Consider the following 22,642-nt stretch of genomic DNA (forward strand, 5'->3'; position numbering starts at 1 on the left):
ATGATGATCTGAGTTCGATCCCTGGGTTGGGAAGATCCCCTGGAGGAGGGCATGGCAACCCACTCCAGTTTTCTCGCCTGGAGAATCCCCATGGACAGAGGAACCTGGCGAGCTGCAGTCCATGGGGTCAGACAAGACTGAGCAACTAGGCACACATTATGTTAGGTGTACAACATAGTATAGTGTGTGTTTATACTTTGAAATGATTACCACAGTAAATTTAATGTCCATCACTACACAGTTAAAATTTTTTTCTTACAATGAGAACTTGTAAGATTTTCTCTTTTAGTAACTTACAGATATACAATGCAGCGTCGTTAGCTGTAGTCACTGTGCTGTACATTACATGCTCAGGACTTGTCTATCTGAAAACGGGAAGTTTGTGCCTTTTGACCGCCTTCACTTGTTTCACCCACTCCTCTACCCCCCACCTCTGCCAGCCACCAGTCTATTCTTGGTATTTGAGTTCTTCTTCGTTTCTTTCTTTTTTTTTTTTAAAGATTCTACATGTAAGTGAGATCATACAGTTATGTCTTGCTCTATCTGACTTATTTCACTTAGCATACTGCCTTCAAGGCCCATCCTTGTTGTCATAAATGGCAGAATTTCCTTCTTTTTTGTGATATTCCATTGTGTTTGTATATATATGTTTTCTTCATCATTCATTCCTCGATAGACACTTTGGTTGCTTCCAAGTCTTGGCTATTGTAAATGATGCTGCAGTTAAACATAGGGGATGAAAATATCTTTTCCAGTTAGTGTTTTCATTTTCCTTCAGATAAATACCTGAATCATACGTTACTAGTTCTGTTTTTTTGAGGAACCTCCACTGTTTTCCATAGTGGCTGCACCAACTTACATTCCCATCAGTAGTGCACAAGAGTTTTCTTTTCTCCATGTCCTCGCCAACACTTGGTGTTTTTTTTTTTTTTTTTTTATAATAGCCATTCTAATAGATGTGAAGTGATATGTCATTGTGGTTTTGATTTGCATTTCTCTGATTAGTGATGTTTAATGCTTTTTAATGTACATGTTAACCATCTGTCTTCTTTGGCAAAATGTCCATTTAGATTCTCTGACCAGTTTTCAGTTGGATTGTTTATGGAATTTTGTTTTGTTTTTGCTATTGAATTATGAGTTCCTCATATGTTTTCTATATTAAACCCTTACAGATATAGCCTTTGCTTTTAGTGTCAAATTTAAAAAATCATCACCAGTCGTCAAGACATCAAGGAACTTCCTGTGTTTTCTTCTGGGAGTCTAATGGTTTCAGGTCTTATGTTTAAGAATGTAGTCGTTTTGAGTTGATTTTTGAATATGATGTAAGTTTCATTCTTTTGCATGTGGCTGTCCAGCTTTCCCAGCACCATTTGTTGAAACCCATTTTATAAAGGAATTGAAACTCATAGATCTAGGAAAATGAATGAACCTTGACATATTAGGTGCAATAAGTTGGAAACAAAAGGCCACATAATGTGTGATTCTGTTTATATGAAATGTCTACAATAGGCAAATAGATTAATGACTGTCAGGGGATGTAGTAGGGGAGAATGGAGAATGACTGCTAATGGGCATGAACATGAAAATGTCCCAGAATTAGATAGTGGTAAGGGTTGTACAACTTTACAAATATACCAAAAGTTACTGAATTGTGCACTTTGATGTATGAAACCAACAAGTATTATTGTAAAGCAAGTATCCTCCAATTAAAAAATTTTTTTAATTAAAAAAAATTCAGTGCTTTCACAGGGCAATATTGTAAGGGTATATTTTAAAACTGTGCCTGTAGAACTGGTTCACAATTTATCATTGATTTTTCTATAACAAATCATTTGGGTGATATTTATTATAAACTTGAGTTTTATTTTACTTCCTGGCCCAATTGAATTGATTTGATATGCTGTGTTGAAACTTTCTTCTTCCTTTCACCTAGGGAACTCCCCCAAAATTGTGAAATCTTAGGTGGGGAAAGATACCAAAAAAAAAAAAAATTAAGTTACATGATTTTGTGCAGTTCAGTTAGGCCTATAACTATACATTTAACGTATTTATAAAACAGCTTCTTAAATGCAAGCTGGTAAATGCCATTGACCTGGATTGGATGAGTACTTCTAGAGGAAAGTGGGAGTGGTCAGCAAAGGCGTGCTGGGAAAGGAAATAGTTAAACTTCTGTTCCTTCCACAAGCATTTATTGAACATCTGCTGTACCTTGGGCCCTGGTGGGTGCTGCGTATAGCCACATAATAGCTAGAGTCCCTGCCCTCATGAGGCTCAGAGACAGTGAAGACACAGTTCTGTCGACAGTCCTGAGCAGGCTTATAAGTGCTGCTGTGAAAGTCCATCTTTCTTAAGAGCGCAGAAAATAAAGGAGTTTAAGAGAAGGCGTAAGATTTTCAGATTTGCAGTTTAGAAGTAGGCTGCATTGTGGAGACTGGAATAGAGGCAGATGAAAAGAAAAGCGGGAACTTTTTAGGAGACCGTTGCCCTAATTTGAGGGAGAAATGATGGCGTGATGGGGACAGAGGAGTGAGGATGATTGGGACTTATTTACCTTTTGGAGGGGTGAGCACTCTGTGACTCCTGGGCCCTCTCTCCAGTCCACCATCACCTCTTCCATCTCAGTATGACCCCAGTTTGCCTCCTTGGTCCCGTTTCCTGCTTTTCTTCATTAATATGCTTGTCTGCTTACTGTCCACCAGATAGACGTACTGGTTTTCTTCCTGATGCCTTTGATCACACCTTCATCTTCATTGGAGATAGAGCTCAACTCTGCTCTTTACCTGTCTAAATTTCTGACTTCTGACACCTTTGGAATCATCCTGTGAACCAATGACCTCTTTCTCCTCTGAAGTCGTAGCACTTAATATCTCTATCACTCATTAACAAATAATTATCTTTTGCCTTGTCACATCTTAATTGCTTTGGATTGTTACTAACTGTTGGACTGTTTTCAAATTACAGCAGGTAGAGTGGCTTCAACAGTTGACTAGGAATCATGTCTCCTGAACCTCTGATCCCGGCCCTAACTCCTTGTATAACTTGCGCAAATTACTTTTCCTGTTGATTAGAACAACACCTAGTTGTGGTAGAATACTTTAAAAAAATCTTAAAAAGTGTGCAGAATGAAGTAATCATTCATCCCAGAGGCACCTGTTAAACTGGTAATCTTTCCAGCAGTGTCCTCCCCACCTTCCATCTTTTTTCTCTCTCTAGGGTAGTGTGTGTGTGTGTGTGTGTGTGTGTGTGTGTACAGCATAGGTCATCCTCTGCAGGCTGCTTTGTAACCTGTTTTTCTCATTAATATGTCATGGCGTTGCTGAATCAAGATGTGAGGATTTTTAGTCCAAATTGATATGAAGCCAGATTGTCCTCAAGAAGGTTTGAGTAGGGACTTCCCTGCTGGTCCAGTGACCAAGACTCTACACACCTAGTGGAGGGGGCCCCAGGTTCAATCCCTGGTCAGGAAACTAGATCCTACATACTGCAACTAACAGTTCATATGTTATAACTAAGATCCTGCAGGCCACAGTGAAGATCAACCTGGCCCAGCCAAGTAAGATAAAATATTTTTAAAAAAGGATGCACAAAAAAACTGAATAGTGATTATCCCTGGCAAGTAGGGAGAGGAACTTTTGCTTTTCAGTGATATGTTTCTACATTGTTGAATGTATATTTTTATTACCATGAGTTTAAATAACTTTTATAACTTGAAGATAACAATAGTTATCTTCAAGATAACAATATAACTCTAGTCCAGGATGGTATCTACATTTAAAAACAACTTTACTGCATTGACTGATCAGATTAAAAAAATGGCATCCTGTTATTTTAATTTGTTTGTGAAACTTGACCTTTTCACCATGATCATTTGTCATTTTTTTCTTTAGTTGTTTCCAGTTCCTTTGCCTCCTGATGACTTGGATATGTGTCCCAGTTAATAAATACACGTGACCTTTTACAAGGCACTTAGTATCTCTAGGCCTAGTTTGCTTATTATTAAAATAAAAGGAATGATACTTAAAAGTATTATGAGGATTAATGGAGATCATGTATTGAAAGTGCTTTGTAAGCTGTAAAAAGTATATAATTGTGTTTATTGACTTTCCGTTTATTGATCTTGATTAGTTAATGGTTTTGTATAGTTATGCCAGCTTTGCTTTTTTGTACTCATTTGGAGAAAGGCTAAAAAGGCAGAGTTTCTTCACTAATATTTATTGTAGTGCAGCGTGGGATCCATGAGACGTGGCATCCGAGGACTCGTTCGTGCTGCATTTCTGTGCTTTGTGGCGGTGAGCACAGGTGTGATGCGCTGGACGGCCAGTTCTTTAGGCCAAGACAGAAATGTTCAGGGAACACCTGGCTGGACAAGAGAGAGCTCCATGGGCTGGTAAAATGTTTATGTAAACTCATGGAGGCTGTTTTGATGAATGATCATGCAAGGAAACTTGTTCATGCAAGTTCTGTTAATTGGATTCCTCTACTCTTCCATTTCCACCTCTTAATGGTTCTATGAAACGAAAATTGGTCAAAATCATGATTTGAAGGTCTGAGAAGGTCTGATACGGTCTTCTGAATCATCAAAGGCAGAGAAATTTGCATTTAACACGATTTTTGTGAATTCTGCCATATTTAGATCCCTGGAAACATGGGTACCTTGTGCCTATTAATTATCTAGAACATTGACTCTGGAAATGAGGGAAACAAGGCTGTGTAAACAACTCTACTGAGTCATAGATGATTTTCTGACCTCCTATTTCTGACTCTGTGTTCCCTTTTATCCAAGGACAAGATGTTACAAAAATAATTCAGAGTGACTCCCAAGGGTAGCCCCATGAACTCCTCTGTGAGGCTGCTCTACAGGGGATGATGAATCAACATGTTCACTCCCCCAGAGCTCTTAGAAACGTCCCAGACAGGCTGCCTCTTCAGCTGTGAGGACAAAAGCTTTGGGAAACTTTCTGACTCATTCACAGTGTAATTCACAGAAGAATACCTCTAGCATCTCATTTTATTTATTTATTTTAAAGTTCTTTGTGGGAGTTATGTGTACATAGTAAGGCGGGGTTAAAGTATGGATCCCTCATGTGGATATTCAAATTAGCTCTTACCAGTGGCACTATTTGGGGCTGGTCACTCAGTTAACTTTTATTGTCTTGGGATGTTCACACTGGGGGAAGGGGGAGGTGGGGAATCTTAGTGTACAGTCTTAGTGTAGTGCCTGTATATTCATCAAGGACTAGTTGACTCACTTAAAATGTTTTAAAAGAAGGATATTACTGTCCACAGATGAATTTAAAGTGTCCCCATGCCTTTCCCCAGCATCTCCTGGGTCTGAAGTCCCCGCCACCCCCACGTGGCACATTTTCACATGCTGGGAGACTTTCCCGTTTCTGAGGAATTCATGTGAGCCTGGGGATTTGAGTTTTTCTCTGGGGTTCTCTCCTCAAAAGAAAGTCCATACTCCTCAGTTGGGCAATTATGATCTGCTGTAAGCTGGTGTCAGCTTTCTCCCTTTCCCCATTTCTTTCTGTTCTACACAGACCTTCTGTCCCCAAAGGGTTTTACCCTGCCCCCTTTCCTTCTTTTGCTATTTTTTCAGGTTTCCATTATTTGGAATGTTCCCCTCAGTCAGCTACTGTTCTCTTCCTATTTGTATCTTCCCCATTCCTAAGGCACTGTTCAAATCCCACCTGCTCCAGAATGGTCATACTGTTATATACCTACTGTGAGCCAGGTGTTCTACTAGATGTATATATATTTTTTCTCTCAGAGTTGAAACCGATCTTGTCAAAGAGTTGCTGTTATCCTTATTTGCCAAAGAGTAAACAGTCACAGAAAGTTAAAAAGTAACTTGATCCCAGGCAGCTGAGTGGCAAGGCCAGTGTTCTTGCTCTTGTCTTCTTGGCTAGAATGTTTAACTCCATCGTGCTTTTTTTTCTGAATTCTCTGGACTGGATTAGCTACCTCAGCTCCCCACTCACACCTTCTCTTTTGAACAGTTATTTTGCTTTGATTGGGTGTGTCTTGTGTTTGGCAACCAATCATGTATTATTATTTTGTCACATTCTTGGATGACTAACTCTCCTTTCATATATCTTTTCTTGCATTCTTTTATTCCCACTAAACTCTGCTTCACAGGCTTTTCATGATGAGCTTTTGTTTGGTTGGTTATTTTACCTAATGAATGATGTCCAGGAGCAAGGGAGTTACTCCTTCTAGTTATACTTATGTTTATGTTTTTCTTTTTAGTCTAATTTGTCTTTAACATCCTAACATAATATTTATCTTTGAAGTGCTTTTAGCAAATTATCCTCCCCTTTTCTCTTTCTACATTTTTATTCCCTTTAAAGGAGAGACCAAAGAAGCTCTGCACCTGGAATCTGTGCCATTCTCATCCTTCCCCCAAAAATACCAAAAGGAAAATTCAATGGAATGAATGAAGACCAGACATTGCCAGTGAATATTTTGGTACAATAAAATGGCTGCCTGTTTGGCTAAATTCAAGTGTAATTCAAGTAGACAGAGGCTCTTTGATAAAAGAATTATGGATGTAGTCATGCTCTGGACCTACTTAGTACCTCGCTTTAAGTGTACACAAAAGTGTCTCACTGAGGTTCTGCCTTCTTATGAACAGAGGATAAAGTAAGTATGTTGAGAGAGAATAGCTTTTTTCAGGTTACTGGTAGAAAAACATAAAGTTGCTACAGAAGATTCCTCACCAATTCATCCATGTACATTCATCAAACAGTACATATCCATGTACTGTTGAAATCTTAAGGGCTTGGGAAGCTATCCCTCTCCCTAGCAATACCCATTGGTGGCGATATACTGAATTCTTCTCTCCATTTACAATGTTTGTTTCCATAAAAATACAGTGAAAAATTTGCACAGACGCAAAGCAAACAGAATGGACTTTGAATTTCTTAGTTTACTGTAAAATATCACTAGGAGATGTGATTCTATAGTTAGAAACTGGGGACTGTGGGAATAAATCATGGGTAATGGCAGAATTTAAAACCTGAATCTTCCATGCTCTGCAGGTATTGTTTCCACATTTTCTTGGTCTCTGGTAACATTATATGGATTTAGGAGGTAACCAGCCGAAGAGCTTTCTTTGAGAAGAAACTATATTGTGAAATGAAGACTGAGTGTGGCAGTGTACCGTGGATCTCAGAGCAGCTGCTTGTGTTAAAACATCAGAGACTGCACTGTGTGGGAGAAGAGTAGTGGCCTGCTGATAGTCAAAGGGATTCCAGATGAAATACATTTCATTGTTTTATATTCAGCTGACTGACTATAAACAGTGATTATAAAGTAAATTCTATTTTGGTAATCTTGTTCAATCCTTTAAACCAGTGTTTCTCAAATGGTGCTTTATTACTTGTTAGTGGACTCTGATTTTGTGGCTCTTGTTTAGCGTTTAAACTCTATTATTATTAAAGAACAAAATAGTATAGAGTAGAAAATAGCAAATTGCATGTAATAAGAATATTTTTCTATGAAGCTCATTTTTATAAATCATATATGCACATGTGCTGTGTGTTTCATTTCTTACTGTAGACCAAAAAAAGTAAAGCATGGCTGTTAGCATCGGTTCCCAGGATGTCAGATAATGGTGCATAACTGTTCCTGGCCTCTCAGCTGGTGCCAGACAACTTGGACAGATGGGGAGGAAAGAGAGGAGCCATGCTCTGGAGGGAGGAGCCTGTTGACCCCACGATCAAGTCTGCTGCTTTGGTGAAGACCAAGTGGGTTACTCACTGTGCAAACACGGTTCACAGAGGAGCTTTGCCTGCGGTGCGGTGCTGGAGACTGTTGGCAGGCTATTTCAAGTCTAAACATAAAACCTGATGACAGTTTCTTGGTTGAGTAGAGGTGCAGGGGCCCATATAGGGAAACACTTTTCTCGAGATTTCCCTTTATTTTTCTCCCCAGTGTCACTTATCTTTTGAGTCACTAGCTGAGCTCCTTTAGGGTATAGACTGGGGTGGGCGTTGCCATTGATAGCAGTTAACTTGTATTGACGTTCCAGCATCTGAACATCCTTCATTTCTGAAGTGATCGTCCATTTTTGCTATGAAAGTTGAAGGAGGTACGGAAACATAACGGGGGGTGAACCAAGCCCAGCCTCTTGGATTTCTCTGTTGCAAGACTTTGCATCTGGAGTGTACGTGTGCCAAGTTGCTTCAGTGGTGTCCAACTCTGTGTGACCCTATGGACTGTAACCCACCAGGTTCCTCTGTCCATGGGATTCTCTAGGCAACAGTACTGGAGTTGGGTTGCTGTGCCCTTCTCCAGGAGATCTTCCCGACCCAGGGACTGAATCCATGTCTCTTAAGTCTCCTGTGCTGGCAGGCAGATTCTTTACCACTAGTGCCACCTACATCTGGTGGGAAGGGCACAAATATATAGGCGTGGCTTGAGGTCATTTGTGGAAACATCAGAGTCAGGAGTCAGTTTTGGTGATGGCTGGTAACCAGTGGTGGCCATGCTAGAATGATGTTGTTATCAGACTGTTTCTGTGTTCCTAAATCTTTCCCTTAATTTATTTTCATCCTAAGGTAAACAGAGCTGGTGTCTGTTGTTTGTATCCAGGAACCCTAAGTGGTTAAAGAATTACAGGGCACATATTAGATGGATTTCTATCTCCAAAGAGCTTAGTACATAATAGACGGAGGAGGTGAATATGCAGCAGACACACAAATAAATTACTAAAAGTTGGCGAGGGGTGGAGGGGATTCAGGGTTATTTCCTGTATATTCCTATGAGTTATAGTTACCTTCAAGTTTCGCCAGATGGCATATCTGCAAGAGGTTCTGTGTCTTTGCATCGTGACACTCTGGAAATACAAGTTGATGAAGACCTAGTTGTGTTAGGGTGCAGCACAATATGATTTCAAGCATTTGTACGATAAGGGTTTATTTGCTTTGTGACTTCTGTGTGTTTTTTTTTTTTTTTTAATCTAAACATTTTCAAAAGCCTTGACTATATTCACAGAAAACAGATTAATGAACTGTGAGCTTTTTGAGTGTGAGCCAGGAAAAACTTACTGTAGAAGAAAAGGTTTAGAGAAATCTAGAATCTTCACAACAGTCCTGTAAAGTAGATACTTTAATAATCCCAGAGGAAGCAGAAACTTGAAGAGGTTGAAAAACTTGGCTAAGGTCAGACAGACAGTAGAGCCGGGGTCTGAACCCAGGTTAGGGTGACTCCAGGCCTAGGCTTCTAACTGCTTCTGTTCTGTGAAGAACTGTAGAGGTCGTGTAACACTTATTACACGGGATTTGAACTCAGAGAGCGTTAGAGGCTTTTTCAGTACCAGGCAGTTTCTCTTAGTGTCTACAACACACACACACACACACAGACACATTCACTCCTCTTATTGTCTACAACACACACACACTCGTTGTCTACAACACACACACTCTTCTTACTGTCTACAACATGCACACTTGTCTACAACACACACACACACTTGTTGTCTGCAACACATACGCACACATTCCTCAGTCTGACCCTGCTTCACCTTTTCACTGTGTCTCCCTCTTTCCTGCCTGAACCCTCCTGGTCTGCCTAGCCCTTCCTGTGCCTCCTCCCTCCGGCCCTTTTCCAGGACAGCTGCACCTTCGTTTCTTTTTAGACTGACTATTCAAGGCTGGAAACAGAGTCTGCTCTCCCTGGTCACTTCACAGCCCTCTCTCTCCTTGACTCCTATAGTTCTTAACTCTTGTCTCAGCATCCCCTCTGCATCTTATTTCTTGAGGTTCCCCATGTACATGTTCATCTTGTCAGCTCTCAATGGACTGGCGGGCTTAGGTGGACTTAGATTTTAAGCGTCTACTTCTTTCGGTTCAGTTCATTCGCTCAGTTGTGTCCGACTCTTTGCGACCCCATGAACCGCAGCACGCCAGGCCTCCCTGTCCATCACCAACTCCCGGAACTTACCCAAACTCATGTCCATCGAGTCGGTGATGCCATCCAACCATCTCATCCTCTGTCGTCCCCTTCTCCTCCTGCCCCCAATCCCTCCCAGCATCAGGGTCTTTTCCAATGAGTCAGTTCTTTGCATGAGGTGGCCAAAATATTGGAGTTTCAGCTTCAACATCAGTCCTTCCAATGAACACCCAGGACTGATTTCCTTTAGGATGGATTGGTTGGATCTCTTTGCAGTCCAAGGGACTCTCAAGAGTCTTTTCCAACAACACACTTCAAAAACCAGTGAGTCAGTTCTTCGCATGAGGTGGCCAAAGTATTGGAGTTTCAGCTTTAGCCTCAGTCCTTCCAATGAACACCCAGGACTGGTCTCCTTTAGGATGGACTGGTTGGATCTCCTTGCAGTCCAGGGGACTCTCAAGAGTCTTCTCCAACAACACACTTCAAAAACATCAATTCTTCTGCGCTCAGCTTTCTTTAGTCCAACTCTCGCATCCATACATGACTACTGGAAAAACGATAGCCTTGACTAGATGGACCTTTGTTGGCAAAGTAATGTCTCTGCTTTTTAATATGCTGTCTAGACTGGTCATAACTTTCCTTCCAAGGAGTAAGCGTCTTTTAATTTTATGGCTGCAGTCACCATCTGCAGTGATTTTGGGGCCCCTAAAATAAAGTCAGGCACTGTTTCCACTTTTCCCCATCTACTTGCCAGATTCCCCCAAAGCCTGCACCTTGCTCAAGGAGTGTGGCAAACTGAAAGGGCAGTGAAGCTGGAGGCTGAGAAATGTGTCTAAGCCCTGTCTTGACACTCACTGGTCGCTTGACCGTGGGAATGTCTGAAGCTGAGTCTTCTCATCTATAAGGAGTTGTGAGACTTGAATGTGGTTATAGATGTGAAAGCCCTTTTTAAGATATAAAGTACCAGGCAACTGCAAGATTTTATTGTGAAGGTACAGGTGTTTTATAAGTATTTCAGCAATGAATGGTAGAGAGCACAGAAGGTGAAGACAAGCCACCCCCACCCCGCACTTTCATCTCTGGAGAATCCACTTCTGTCACCATATTTTGACCTCTACATTCTGTGCTCTTTAGTAACACTATAGATGCATTAGCAGTAAAAGGAGAAAAAAGGGGGATAGCAAAACATTTTGATACAGTGTGGCTTTTAGGTAAACACGTATATGATATATTTCCTTTGATCAGAAGCAGTCTCTCAGGGAAAGCAGGCTCATGGGGAGCAGTGCAGAGAGCCCTAGCCCATCGAGATGGCATTGATTGTTTGATCATCCCTAGAAGTTTATTGTAAATGAAGCAGCACTTACGGTTCTGGGGTATTCCTGGAATTGCTGCTATAGTTAGAAGTGAGTTATTCTGTGTGGCAGGAGTGGCATATAGAAAAGCCATAATTCTGACTTGCTGACAGGAAAAAAAAAGCAGATTTTGTATTTATGTCATCTTTTTGGCTGGAATCCAGCAGCTTTGCATAGCATCTTGTGATGCCTTCATCAGAACAGTTTTCTGGGACTCGGCAAAGCAGGGGGCACTGGGAGCAACAGACACAGTCGTTGCCAAGGCTCTGGTGGGTGCAAAGCCCTCAGTGATGAGATTGAGAGGGAAGAAAGACACTTTCCCAGTGTTTGTGTGTGTGTTGGGTCTCTAGGAGGCTTCATGCTCACTGGGGTGGGCCTGTTTCAGGCCCATCAGAACTTCCTCCCCACACCTTCCACCCCTACCCTCGTGCCAGAGCAGTGCAGTTAGTTATGGGCTGGAATGCAGGCAGGGCCTGGGGCCCTTCAGTGGTAGTGATTTTTTTTTTTTTTAACAAAAGTTTTTTTTTTTTTCTTTGAATTTTGTATTGGGGGGAGAAGGCAATGGCACCCCATCCAGTACTCTTGCCTGGAAAATCCCGTGGACGGTGGAGCCTGGTGGGCTGCAGTCCATGGGATCGCTACAAGTTGGACTGAGCAACTTCCCTTTCACTTTTCACTTTCATGCACTGGAGGAGGAAATGGCAACCCACTCCAGAATTCTTGCCTGGAGAATCCCAGGGACGGGGGAGCCTGGTGGGCTGCCGTCTATGGGGTTGCACAGAGTTGGACACGACTGAATCGACTTAGCAGTAGCAGCAGCAGCATAGGCGATTAACAAACAGTGTTGGGACAGTTTCAGGTGAACAGCAAAGGCACCCAGCACACATACACGTGTAACCATGGTCTCCCCACAAACTCCCCTCCCGTCCCGGCCACTGCATAACATGGAGTGGAGTTCCCTGTGCTATGCCCTGTCGGTTATCCATTTTAAACACAGCAGTGTGTACATGTCCATTCCAAATTCCCCAACTATCCCTTCCCCCGGCACCCATAAGTTAGAATGACAGTCCTTTCAGTGTCTGGAGGGAGTGGCCTGGAGTGAGATCAGTCTCCTAGATGAATGTTAGACTATGGAAAGTGCTAAGAAGCCAGAGAAGACAGTAGTGTTGGTGATGGGAGGGCGCTTAAAAGCAGTTTCTATGCCCCGTGGAAAGAACTGGGTCTTTAGCATTGGTCACATGTTTGACATCTGACACCTCCACTGATTGGCCTAAAACTTGTGCTTTTTATGAGAATGAAGTACACATGCCTGCTTCATGCATGAGATGTTGCAGATGCTTGGTATGTACTGGAGTTCCCTTTCCTTGACTGGAACTGCATTCATCAAGCTGTAATCAGTTTAACAGAAATTGCAAGCAAAGTAGGAATGCTTACTGCCTGCTGCACTCTGTGTTAGGTGCTTTATATGCATTAACTAAGTTAACTCTTAACAGCTTTAGGAGATAAATGCTCTTTTGTTTTTTATCCTTCCAATTACAGCTGAGAACACTGAGGTTTGAGATGTTAAGTAACTTGCCTAAGATTATAATAGCTAGTCAGTGGGGAAGGCAGGATTCAAACTGGGGTCCTTAGGACTCCAGCTCAGACTTTTAACTGCTCATCTGTGTCATCTGAGACTTATGAAATGGGGCTTTGGTTTGTAACCAGGCTTTTGCTCAGAATCTGTATTTATTTATTCTTTGTTCTTCTAAGCAACTTGACAGCCCACTTCAGTCCTCTGCCTTAAAGCCTGCATTGTATCACTTTAGCACTAACATCTTTCTGTAGCCTCACTTGACAAAGGCATTGTAGGAGCTTCAGGAAAATTTTTTTGAAAGATCTTTCTGATCTGTCGGACAAGATGCTTCTTCTCAGGTTCATGGATGGGTCAGATTAAAATGACTTCTCAAGGTCCACTTGCTAGATGCATATAGAGGCAATAAAACCACACCCTGAATTACAGTGATATTTCCATTGGGTAATGTTGCTTGCTTTGTTCCCTTCATCTTTCGTTGAGCCATTTAGCTTCTTCTTGATTCCCTAATACTATAAAGCATGGAACAAAAGGGACAGAAGCCCCTGCCCTCTTGGAGCTTGTACTGTCGCATCAGGCTTCCCCAGCAGCCTTAACACTGGTGCCTGCTGAGGTGGTTAACGTGTAAGATCTTCAGTTTTAACATTTCTTAATATATTAAGCAGCTAATTTCAGGACATCTTCTAAATTGTAAATTTTCCTTTTCAATTTTTCTGGATTTATATCTTAATTCATCAACATTTTATTTGTATTTTCTACTTCAGAAATCAAAAGCTTTGATAACTTTAAGGCATCCATAAAGTAACTCACTGTAGTTGTGTTGGTTTCTCTAGTAAAAATAAAAATATTTTAAGTCGTGTCATTGATTTTTTAAAAAAATTTATATTTTACTTTCATTTATTCCTTGTTTAATGACAAGCCTTTCTTTAAAAATTGTTTAAAAAAATTTCATATTGGAGTATATTTGATTAAGAGTGTGATTCAGTTGTATAGCAGAGTGATTCAGTTATACATATATATTTGTCATCGATTTTAACCACCATCCAATCTATTTATCATATGAACCTGGCCATGGCCTTTGGCCCAAGGCAGTCATATTCTTACCATCATATTTGTGAATATTAATATGATCTGTCTTCATGTCTATCATCTCCACTGTTCAAAATTTAGTTTTATGTTCTCTAATAGATACTTGTAGTTCAAAAGATGTCCTTGAAAATTTAACAGACTTTCTGTATCTTCAGACACTGATTTCTGGAATTTTGCTTCTTAAAAAATAGTTGTACTATCCCACTTATTGTAGCTAGTCCTGTTCAGACTCACAGAATCTAGTTTTGTTTCTGTTACTTTCCCCTCATTCACAAAGTATTAGATATTTATGTCTCTTGCAAAAGTCTTTTGTAAAAAAATAGAAATTGAGAATTTACAAAAGTTCCCTGTTTTTTTTTTCATGTGCAGTAGCATCTGCAAGATTGAACCACTAAAGTAATCCTTTATCATTGGAAGAAAGGTGTTTTCTTTCAAATTTTTTAAAATTTGTAGGTAGATTAGGGTGGAAGAATTCACTGATATCATCAAAGAGCCTTTGTTTACTCACTTTTATCCTTCCTATTTTCTGAGCTTCTTTGTATTCATTTGAGTTGGGAATGGAATCCAGTGGATCATGTTATTTTTAAAGGGTATTGAGTGATTCCTACTGGTCAGTTTTTCTAGCATTAAAGATTTACTTTTTGTATCTTGTAGCAAGAAACTTGAATTGATTTCTTGGAATTATCTAAAGTATTTATAATTGATCTTGCTCTTTTCTTGCTTGTTCTAAGAGTTAAGTAGCTAGAGCATATTGGTTAGTTTATTTGGAAGGGAATGTTAGTTGAATGAAGCCATTGGTCAAATGCTGTAGTACCAAAAGACACTTGTCATTCTAAATGAGTCATCATTTCATATGGGTCACCAGTCTTAGGTTTAAGTGCTTAGCATGCCTTTTAAGTGCTATATGGGTGTGTTTTAAGTTTTTATCTTTTGTTCTTACTGAATCAGCCTATAAAAATAGCATAGTAAATATTTATTGTCAAGAAATTCTATTGCTGATCTTGATTTCTCAAGAGTTTAAACTCTAGGCTAAACATCACAAATCGATACCATTTTGTTATCCTGTCCAGTTAATACTGAAGGTCAGCTTGAAAATAGGTACAATGTGATTTCAATATAGTGTTGCTTGTAGTAGAGAAAGAATAAGGGAAAAACGAAACCCTTTCTGATTATAGGTTTTGATAGAATCTTGGTGATTTAGTCTGATCCTCAATCTTCTATGAGGCCCAGAGCAACCTCATGATTCCCGTGTTCAAATAACATGTGACCAGATGGTGCATATTAAAATGCTTTGTAAGTTTTAAAAAGATTTACATGTTAGCCCTTCTGAAAGAGCCTGTGCCTGGTGGAACTTCAGGTCCCTTCCTGCTCTAAAAGGTTCTGAGTGTGTGTCCATTTTCTGGTTTGGGGCCAGCTTCTTATTGCTTTAAAGCATGGAGCCTGTCTTGTTGATTTCTGTTCATCTTTGGGAGCATGCTACAAGAAACAGGTAGCAAGGCCTGAGACATGCTCTGCTGTGAGCAGGTATGAATGGGTTAGTGCTGTTCTTTACTCACACACAAAAGGCATTTTGGAGGGTTTTCTCTGTTTATGCAGCTGGGGAGACAGACTGGCTCCTTCCCTCTATAGGGTCTTTGCACATGCTCTACCTTTACCCAAACTGGTGTCTCCCGACCTTGCATGATAGCTCTTCCATCTCAGCTCAGTGTTACTTCCCTCTTAAGTTCCATACTGGATCACATTCATCATTATATGCTCTTTTTCCTTCATAGCATTTTAAGTTCTTTATAATTACGTCTTTCTGTGCATCTTTGTTTGATTTTGTTAGTCCTATGGACTGTAAGCTCCACATGAGCAGTGACCATATTGCTCTTCTTCATTGCACCCTCTTTGATGTAGCTCAGCTTCTGGCATGAAGAAGTGCTCAAAAATAATTGTTGAATGAGTCTCCTAAATATGGGATTTGAATCCCTGCTTCTGAACCAAAGCAGGGTGTTAGCATGTAGCTCATTTCAGGTTTCTGTTTTGCTGCAGGGCAGGGTATCTATTTATCTAGTTAAGTCAATTGGTTATATAAAATTTTGAAGCCGAAAGTATAGTGTTTTGTTGTTTGAATTTTTTAAAAATTGTTCATGACGAAATAGCCAAGTCAAAGTCATCACATCAAAAGTTGTATCGTATCCTCTGCCTGGCCTCCTGTCATTGGTTTTGCCTTATACACTGCAGAAAGAGGGCTTCCTAGGTGGTACAGTGGTACAGAGTCTGCCTGCCAATGCAGGAGACACAAGAGACTCGAATGTGAACTCTGGGTTGGGAAAATCCCCTGGAGTAGGAAATGGCAACCCACTCCAGTGTTCTTGCCGGAAAATTTTCATGGACAGAGGAGCCTGGCAAGCTGCAGTCCATGGGATCACAAAGAGTCTATGGGATTGCAAAGACACAACAGAGCAATGGAGCCTGCACTCATACTGCACCAAACCTTCTCAGAGAAGCCCTGTCTAGTATCAGTCACCGAATTAGCAATTGTCATAAAGGTGACATCATGCCACACCCACTGTTCTGATTTTAGGTTGCTTTTGTGTGTTCATTTGTGCTGTCTCCCACCTCAACTGTAAGGTCCTGTATGAACGCTGGCCTTGCAGCCTCAGAGGTAACTCATCTCCCTTTCCCCAGGCACCCCTCCACTTCTGCCATGTAATGCATGGGACTGCACTCTTCCTAAAGCTAGATTCTGCTAAAATGTGTGGAATGGCCAACAGAAAACTGAGACAATAATCTTTATTAATTTGGCAGCCATTTCAAATCATTAAGAGTGGTTGCTCCTTACTTGCAAAAATAGTTTAGTCTTACTCTTAAAAAGAGTTTGTAAGAAGCACCAAGGAAAATTGTTAAAACAATACAGAGCTGTGTGTGGTGGTGGTTTTGGTGGTTAGTGGTAAGAATGGGACCAGGCACTTTAATTCTACAGAACCAAGATGGTATTCTTGTTTAGTATGATTAAGGCTTTGAGGTGAGGTTGGGAAGTTGGGAGGGCCTTTATTTACTGCCTAAGTTTTCAAATAAAAATGACTCAAAAAATATTTCGTGAATTGAAAGCATCATTGGTCAGATTTGTTCTCAGGCCCTCCTCCTATCACCATACCATCTGCTGTTTCACCATTAAAATGAAGCCATGGGTAAACTGGATTGGGAGGAGGGTAATTCTAAAGGAAGTGGAAATGGGAAATACAAGTTTATGTCTTTGGGTATCCTAAACTGTTTTTCACAGCCTCAGGGGAGAGAGGTTGTTGACAGAAAAGGTCCATGGTCCCATTCACATGGAAGGGCACTCTGTGCCACGAAGCGAAAGGCCCTGCTTCTTCCTTGAAGCAGTGAGAATAATGTCTTGTTTGATTTTTATGCCCTAGGATGCCTCTCTATCCTGTGTCCTCATCAATGATTTCCCTCCCCCAGCTTGTTCCTCTGAAATGCTTTTTCCTGCCTGCTTTTGGTTTAGGCTGCTTCGAAAGTGTCCTCTTTTTTTCTGATGCAGTTACCTCTGCAGCTGATTTATTTATTTATCTTTGTTTTTAGCTCAGCTCTGAATGGGTTTTGGAAAGTAGAGGAGAAAATCCAGTCTACATTTTAGGGGACATTGGACAGCCGGATAAATGCAGGTATGTACATTTGCATATTAAAAGAAAGACAAAACAGAAAATAGTCTCTATAAAGAATAATGAAACTGATCTTAAACTTGTAGTACTACCTTACTATAGCCATTTATTTTTCCAAATTGTTATTTTAATTTCTCTTCATTCCAAATGTTGCATGTGCTACTTTGGAGATTTTTTTTTTAACTACAGGAGAATGGGAAGTATAAAGTCAAACTTCCCTCATAATTCCTCCTAGATGTTCACCACTGTTAGCAATTTGTTGTCTGTTTTTCCAGATTGTACATATGCAATACCAGAAGGGTCATAATGTACATACTATGCTTTTTTCATTTTGCAGTGTGTCACAGACATCTTTCAGCCATTGGTTCAAATAGGTTTATATCACCTTAACAGCCTCTTTTGAGGGAGGTCACCATTATCTTCATTACCTCCACCATAGTTTGACCCCGGGGACATAGCAGGAAGGGAACACAGCTCCACTCATCAACAGAAAATTGGATTAAAGATTTACTGAGCATGGCCCTGCCCATCAGAACAAGACCCAGTTCCCCCCTCAGTCTCTCCCATCAGGAAGCTTCCATAAGCCTCTTATCCTTCTCCATCAGAGGGCAGACAGAATGAAAACCACAATCACAGAAAACTAACCCATCTAATCACATGGACCACAGCCTTGTCTAACTTAATGAAACTATCATCCGTGCCATGTAGGGCCACCCAAGACATCCAAGGTCATGGTGGAGAGCTCTGACAAAATGTGGTCCACTGGAGAAGGGAACGGCAGACCACTTCAGTATTCTTGCCTTGTGAACCCCATGAACCGTATGAAAAGACAAAAAGATAGGACACTGAAAGGTGAACTCCCCAGGTCGGTAAGTGCCCAATATGCTCCTGGAGGAGAGTAGAGAAATAACTCCAGAAAGAATGAAGAGATGGAGCCAAAGCAAAAACAACACCCAGTTCTGGATATGACTGGTGATGGAAGCAAGGTCCAATGCTGTAAAGAGCAATATTGCATAAAACCTGGAATGTTAGGTCCATGAATCTAGGCAAATTGGAAGTGGTCAAACAGGAGATGGCAAGAGTGAACGTCAACATTTTAGGAATCAGCAAGCTAAAATGGACTGGAATGGGTGAATTTAACTCAGATGACCATTATATCTACTACTGTGGGCAAGAATCCCTTAGAAGAAATGGAATAGCCATCATAGTCAACAAGGGAGTCTGAAATGCAGTACTTGGATGCAATCTCAAAAACAACAGAATGATCTCTGTTCGTTTCCAAGGCAAACCATTCAATATCACGGTAATCCAAGCCTATGCCCCAACCAGTAATGCTGAAGAAGCTGAAGTTGAACAGTTCTGTGAAGACCTACAAGACCTTCTAGAATTAACATTCAAAAAAAGATGTCCTTTTCATTATAGGGGACTGGAATGCAAAAGTAGGAAGTCAAGAAACACCTAGAGTAACAGGCAAATTTGGCCTTGGAGTTCAGAATGAATCAGGGCAAAGGCTAACAGAGTTTTGCCAAGAGAACACACGGGTCATAGCAAATACCCTCTTCCAACAACACAAGAGAAGACTCTGCACATGGACATCACCAGATGGTCATCATTGAAATCAGATTGATTATATTCTTTGCAGCCAAAGATGGAGAAGTTCTATACAGTCAGCAAAAACAAGACCGGGAGCTGACAGTGGCTCAGATCATGAACTCCTGATTGCCAAATTCAGACTTAAATTGAAGAAAGTAGGGAAAACCATAGACCATTCAGGTATGACCTAAGTCATATCCCTTACAATTATACAGTGGAAGTGAGAAAGAGATTTAAGGGACTAGATCTGATAGAGTCCCTGATGAACTATGGAATGAGTTTCGTGACATTGTAAGAGACAGGGAGACAAGGAGACAGGGAGCAAGACCATCCCCAAGAAAAAGAAATGCAAAAAAGCAAAACAGCTGTCTGAGGAGGCCTTGCAGATAGCTGTGAAAAGAAGAGAAGCAAAAAGCAAAGGAGAAAAGGAAAGATATACCCATTTGAATGCAGAGTTCCAAAGAATAGTAAGGAGAAATAAGAAAGCCTTTCTCAGTGATCAGTTGAAAGAAATAGAGGAAAACAATAGAATGGGAAAGACTAGAGATCTGTTCAAGAAAATTAGAGATACCAAGGGAACATTTCATGCAAAGATGGGCTTAATAAAAGACAGAAATGGCATGGACCTAACAGAAGCAGAGATATTAAGAAGAGGTGGCAAGAATACACAGAAGAACTGTACAAAAAAAGATCTTCACGACCCAGTTAATCATGATGGTGTGATCACTCCCCTAGAGCCAGACATCCTGGAATGTGAAGTCAAGTGAGCCTTAGGAAGCATCACTACGAACAAAGCTAGTGTAGGTGATGGAATTCCAGTTGAGCTATTTCAAATCTCAAAAGATGATGCTGTGAAAGTGCTGTACTCCATATGTCAGCAAATTTGGAAAACTCAGCAGTGGCCACAGGACTGAAAAAGGTCAGTTTTCATTTCAATTCCAAAGAAAGGCAATGCCAAAGAATGCTCAAACTACCGCACAATTGCGCTCATCTCACATGCTAGTAAAGTAATGCTCAAAATTCTCCAAGCCAGGCTTCAGCAATACATGAACCATGAACTTCCTGATGTTCAAGCTGGTTTTAGAAAAGGCAGAGGAACCAGAGGTCAAATTGCCAACATCCGCTGGATCATCAAAAAAGGAAGAGAGTTCCAGAAAAACATCTATTTCTGCTTTATTGACTATGCCAAAGCCTTTGACTGTGTGGATCACAACAAACTGTAGAAAATTCTGAAAGAGATGGGAATACCAGACCACCTGACCTGCTCTTGAGAAACCTATATGCAGGGCAGGAAGCAACAGTTAGAACTGGACATGGAACAACAGACTGGTTCCAAATAGGAAAAGGAGTATGCCAAGGATGTATATTGTCACCCTGCTTATTTAACTTAAATGCAGAGTACATCATGAGAAACACAGGGCTGGATGAAGCACAAGGTGGAATCAAGATTGCTGGGAGAAATATCAATAACCTCAGATATGCAAATGACACCACCCTTATGGCAGAAAGTGAAGGGGAACTAAAGAGCCTCTTGATGAAAGTGAAAGAAGAGAGTGAAAAGTTGGCTTAAAGCTCAACATTCAGAAAAGGAAGATCATGGCATCTGGTCCCATCACTTCATGGCAAATAGATGGATAAACAGTGGCAGACTTTATTTTTTTGGGCTCCAAAATCACTGCAGATGGTGACTGCAGCCATGAAATTAAAAGACGCTTAACTCCTTGGGAGGAAAGTTATGATCAACCTAGACAGCATATTAAAAGCAGAGACATTACTTTGCCAACAAAAGTCTACCTAGTTAAGGCTATGGTTTTTCTAGTAGTCATGTATGGATGTGAGAGTTGGACTATAAAGAAAGCTGAGCGCCGAAGAATTGATGCTTTTGAACTGTGGTATTGGAGAAGACTCTTGAGAGTCCCTTGGACTGCACGGAGATCCAACCAGTCCATCCTAACGGAGATCAGTCCTGAATATTCATTGGAAGGACTGATGTTGAAGCTGAAACTGCAATACTTTGGCCACCTGATGTGAAGAGCTGACTCATTTGAAATGACCCTGATGCTGGGAAAGATTGAAGGCGGGAGGAGAAGGGGATGACAGATGATGAGATGGTTGGATGGCATCACCGACTCAATGGACATGAGTTTGAGTAAATTCCCTGAGTTGGTGATGAACAGAGAGGCCTGGCGTGCTGCAGTCCATGGGGTCGAAAGAGTCAGACACAACTGAGTGACTGAACTGACCTGAACTGAACAGCCTCATAGTATTCCTTTGTGATGATACTCTTAATTTTGTTTACTGAGCCCTCTCCTGTTGGACATTGTATTTTCTTTTTCTATTTCAGATGGTCCCACATCTTCTACATATATAATTATGAATTGCCTGATTATATTTTTATGGTAAAAGGGTATAACACCATCTTTGAATGCTTCCCCTGCTTTGTTCAGAGTCTTAAAGAGAAAGGTTTTTTTTATGTTATGAAGCAGCCTTGAGCTACTGTTTTTTCATCTCTTATTTTTCATTGGAGGGTAGAGTTGGAAGCCCAGTGCTGGGTTTTAAAACCTTCTTTGATAGTTGATCTGAACCTTAAGATGAGTACGAGCTTATCTTTCTGCCTGGTCTTTGAAAAAATTTGATCTTCAGATTTACTTTGGTGATTAAACAAGTAAAACCAAATGCCTCTTAATTTGTGGCATTGAGGAGTATCTGGTTTGTGTCCTTCCTGTAAGTATCTCTTCACCAGGGCAGCTAACAGACTAAGCACAGGAATTTGACGAGAAGAATTGCCAGTGGCCCTCCTTCTGTAACTTGTTTTGGGCCATTCTGCAGGCTCTGTACTAGGCACTGGTGGTACAGAGATGGGCGACATGGACCTTGTCCTTAAGGACCTCAGAGCACGTGGGAGTGAGAGAGAGACAGACATTTGAATAAGAGGATAGTAATTCAGTGTGCTCAGTGCAGTGTGGTGAGTTTGAGAGAGGGCATCTAACTCAGGAGATGGGGAGGTGGGATGGAGGTTCAGTGGAGGCCTCCTGCAGGAGGTAATATCCAAGCTGAGTTCTAAAGAAAATTGAAGTTTGCCATGAAAGGGATAAGGTGCGAAGGTACTCCTGGTGGAGGATCAGCCTGAGCAAAGGCAGGAAAATGAGAAAAATTACATTGGTTGTGGGTGGACTAGGGGGTAGGTAATAGGAAGATGGCAGCTTTGTGGATTTCAAGCCTGAAGTAAGAGACTGAGGGTGATGTGAGATGAGTCCTGTGAAGCTAGCTGGCCAGGTGAGGGAAGGCCCCTATAGGAGCTTAGAGTTGGTCTCTAGATTAATGGGGAGTCTTTAGAGGGTCTGATGTGTGCTTTGGGGGCAAAGTGAAGGTTGGCTTGGTAGGCAGGAGGAAAGTAGGAACCTGGGGTCAGAGAAGTTAGTTTGAGGCCTTTGGTGTTGGGGTGAGGGGGAGAAAGAACACATAAGGCTTTCTCTAGTTTCCCCCTC

At 41.0% G+C, this 22,642-nt stretch overlaps 1 protein-coding gene across 2 annotated transcripts in view; it reads left to right on the forward strand.

Annotated features, from left to right (window-relative positions):
- The window catches only part of JAK1 (Janus kinase 1), a 139,415-nt gene that overhangs the window by 62,471 nt on the left and 54,302 nt on the right, over positions 1–22,642 (forward strand). For both annotated transcript variants that reach the window (XM_005886692.3, XM_070367894.1), the window contains exon 2: positions 17,482–17,564. In XM_005886692.3, coding sequence (XP_005886754.1) covers positions 17,559–17,564 — 6 coding nt within the window. In that variant the 5' untranslated portion in view covers positions 17,482–17,558. The remainder of the gene's footprint in view (positions 1–17,481; positions 17,565–22,642) is intronic.

Source organism: Bos mutus, chromosome 3, assembly GCF_027580195.1.
Source record: "Bos mutus isolate GX-2022 chromosome 3, NWIPB_WYAK_1.1, whole genome shotgun sequence".
Lineage (NCBI taxonomy): Eukaryota > Metazoa > Chordata > Mammalia > Artiodactyla > Bovidae > Bos > Bos mutus.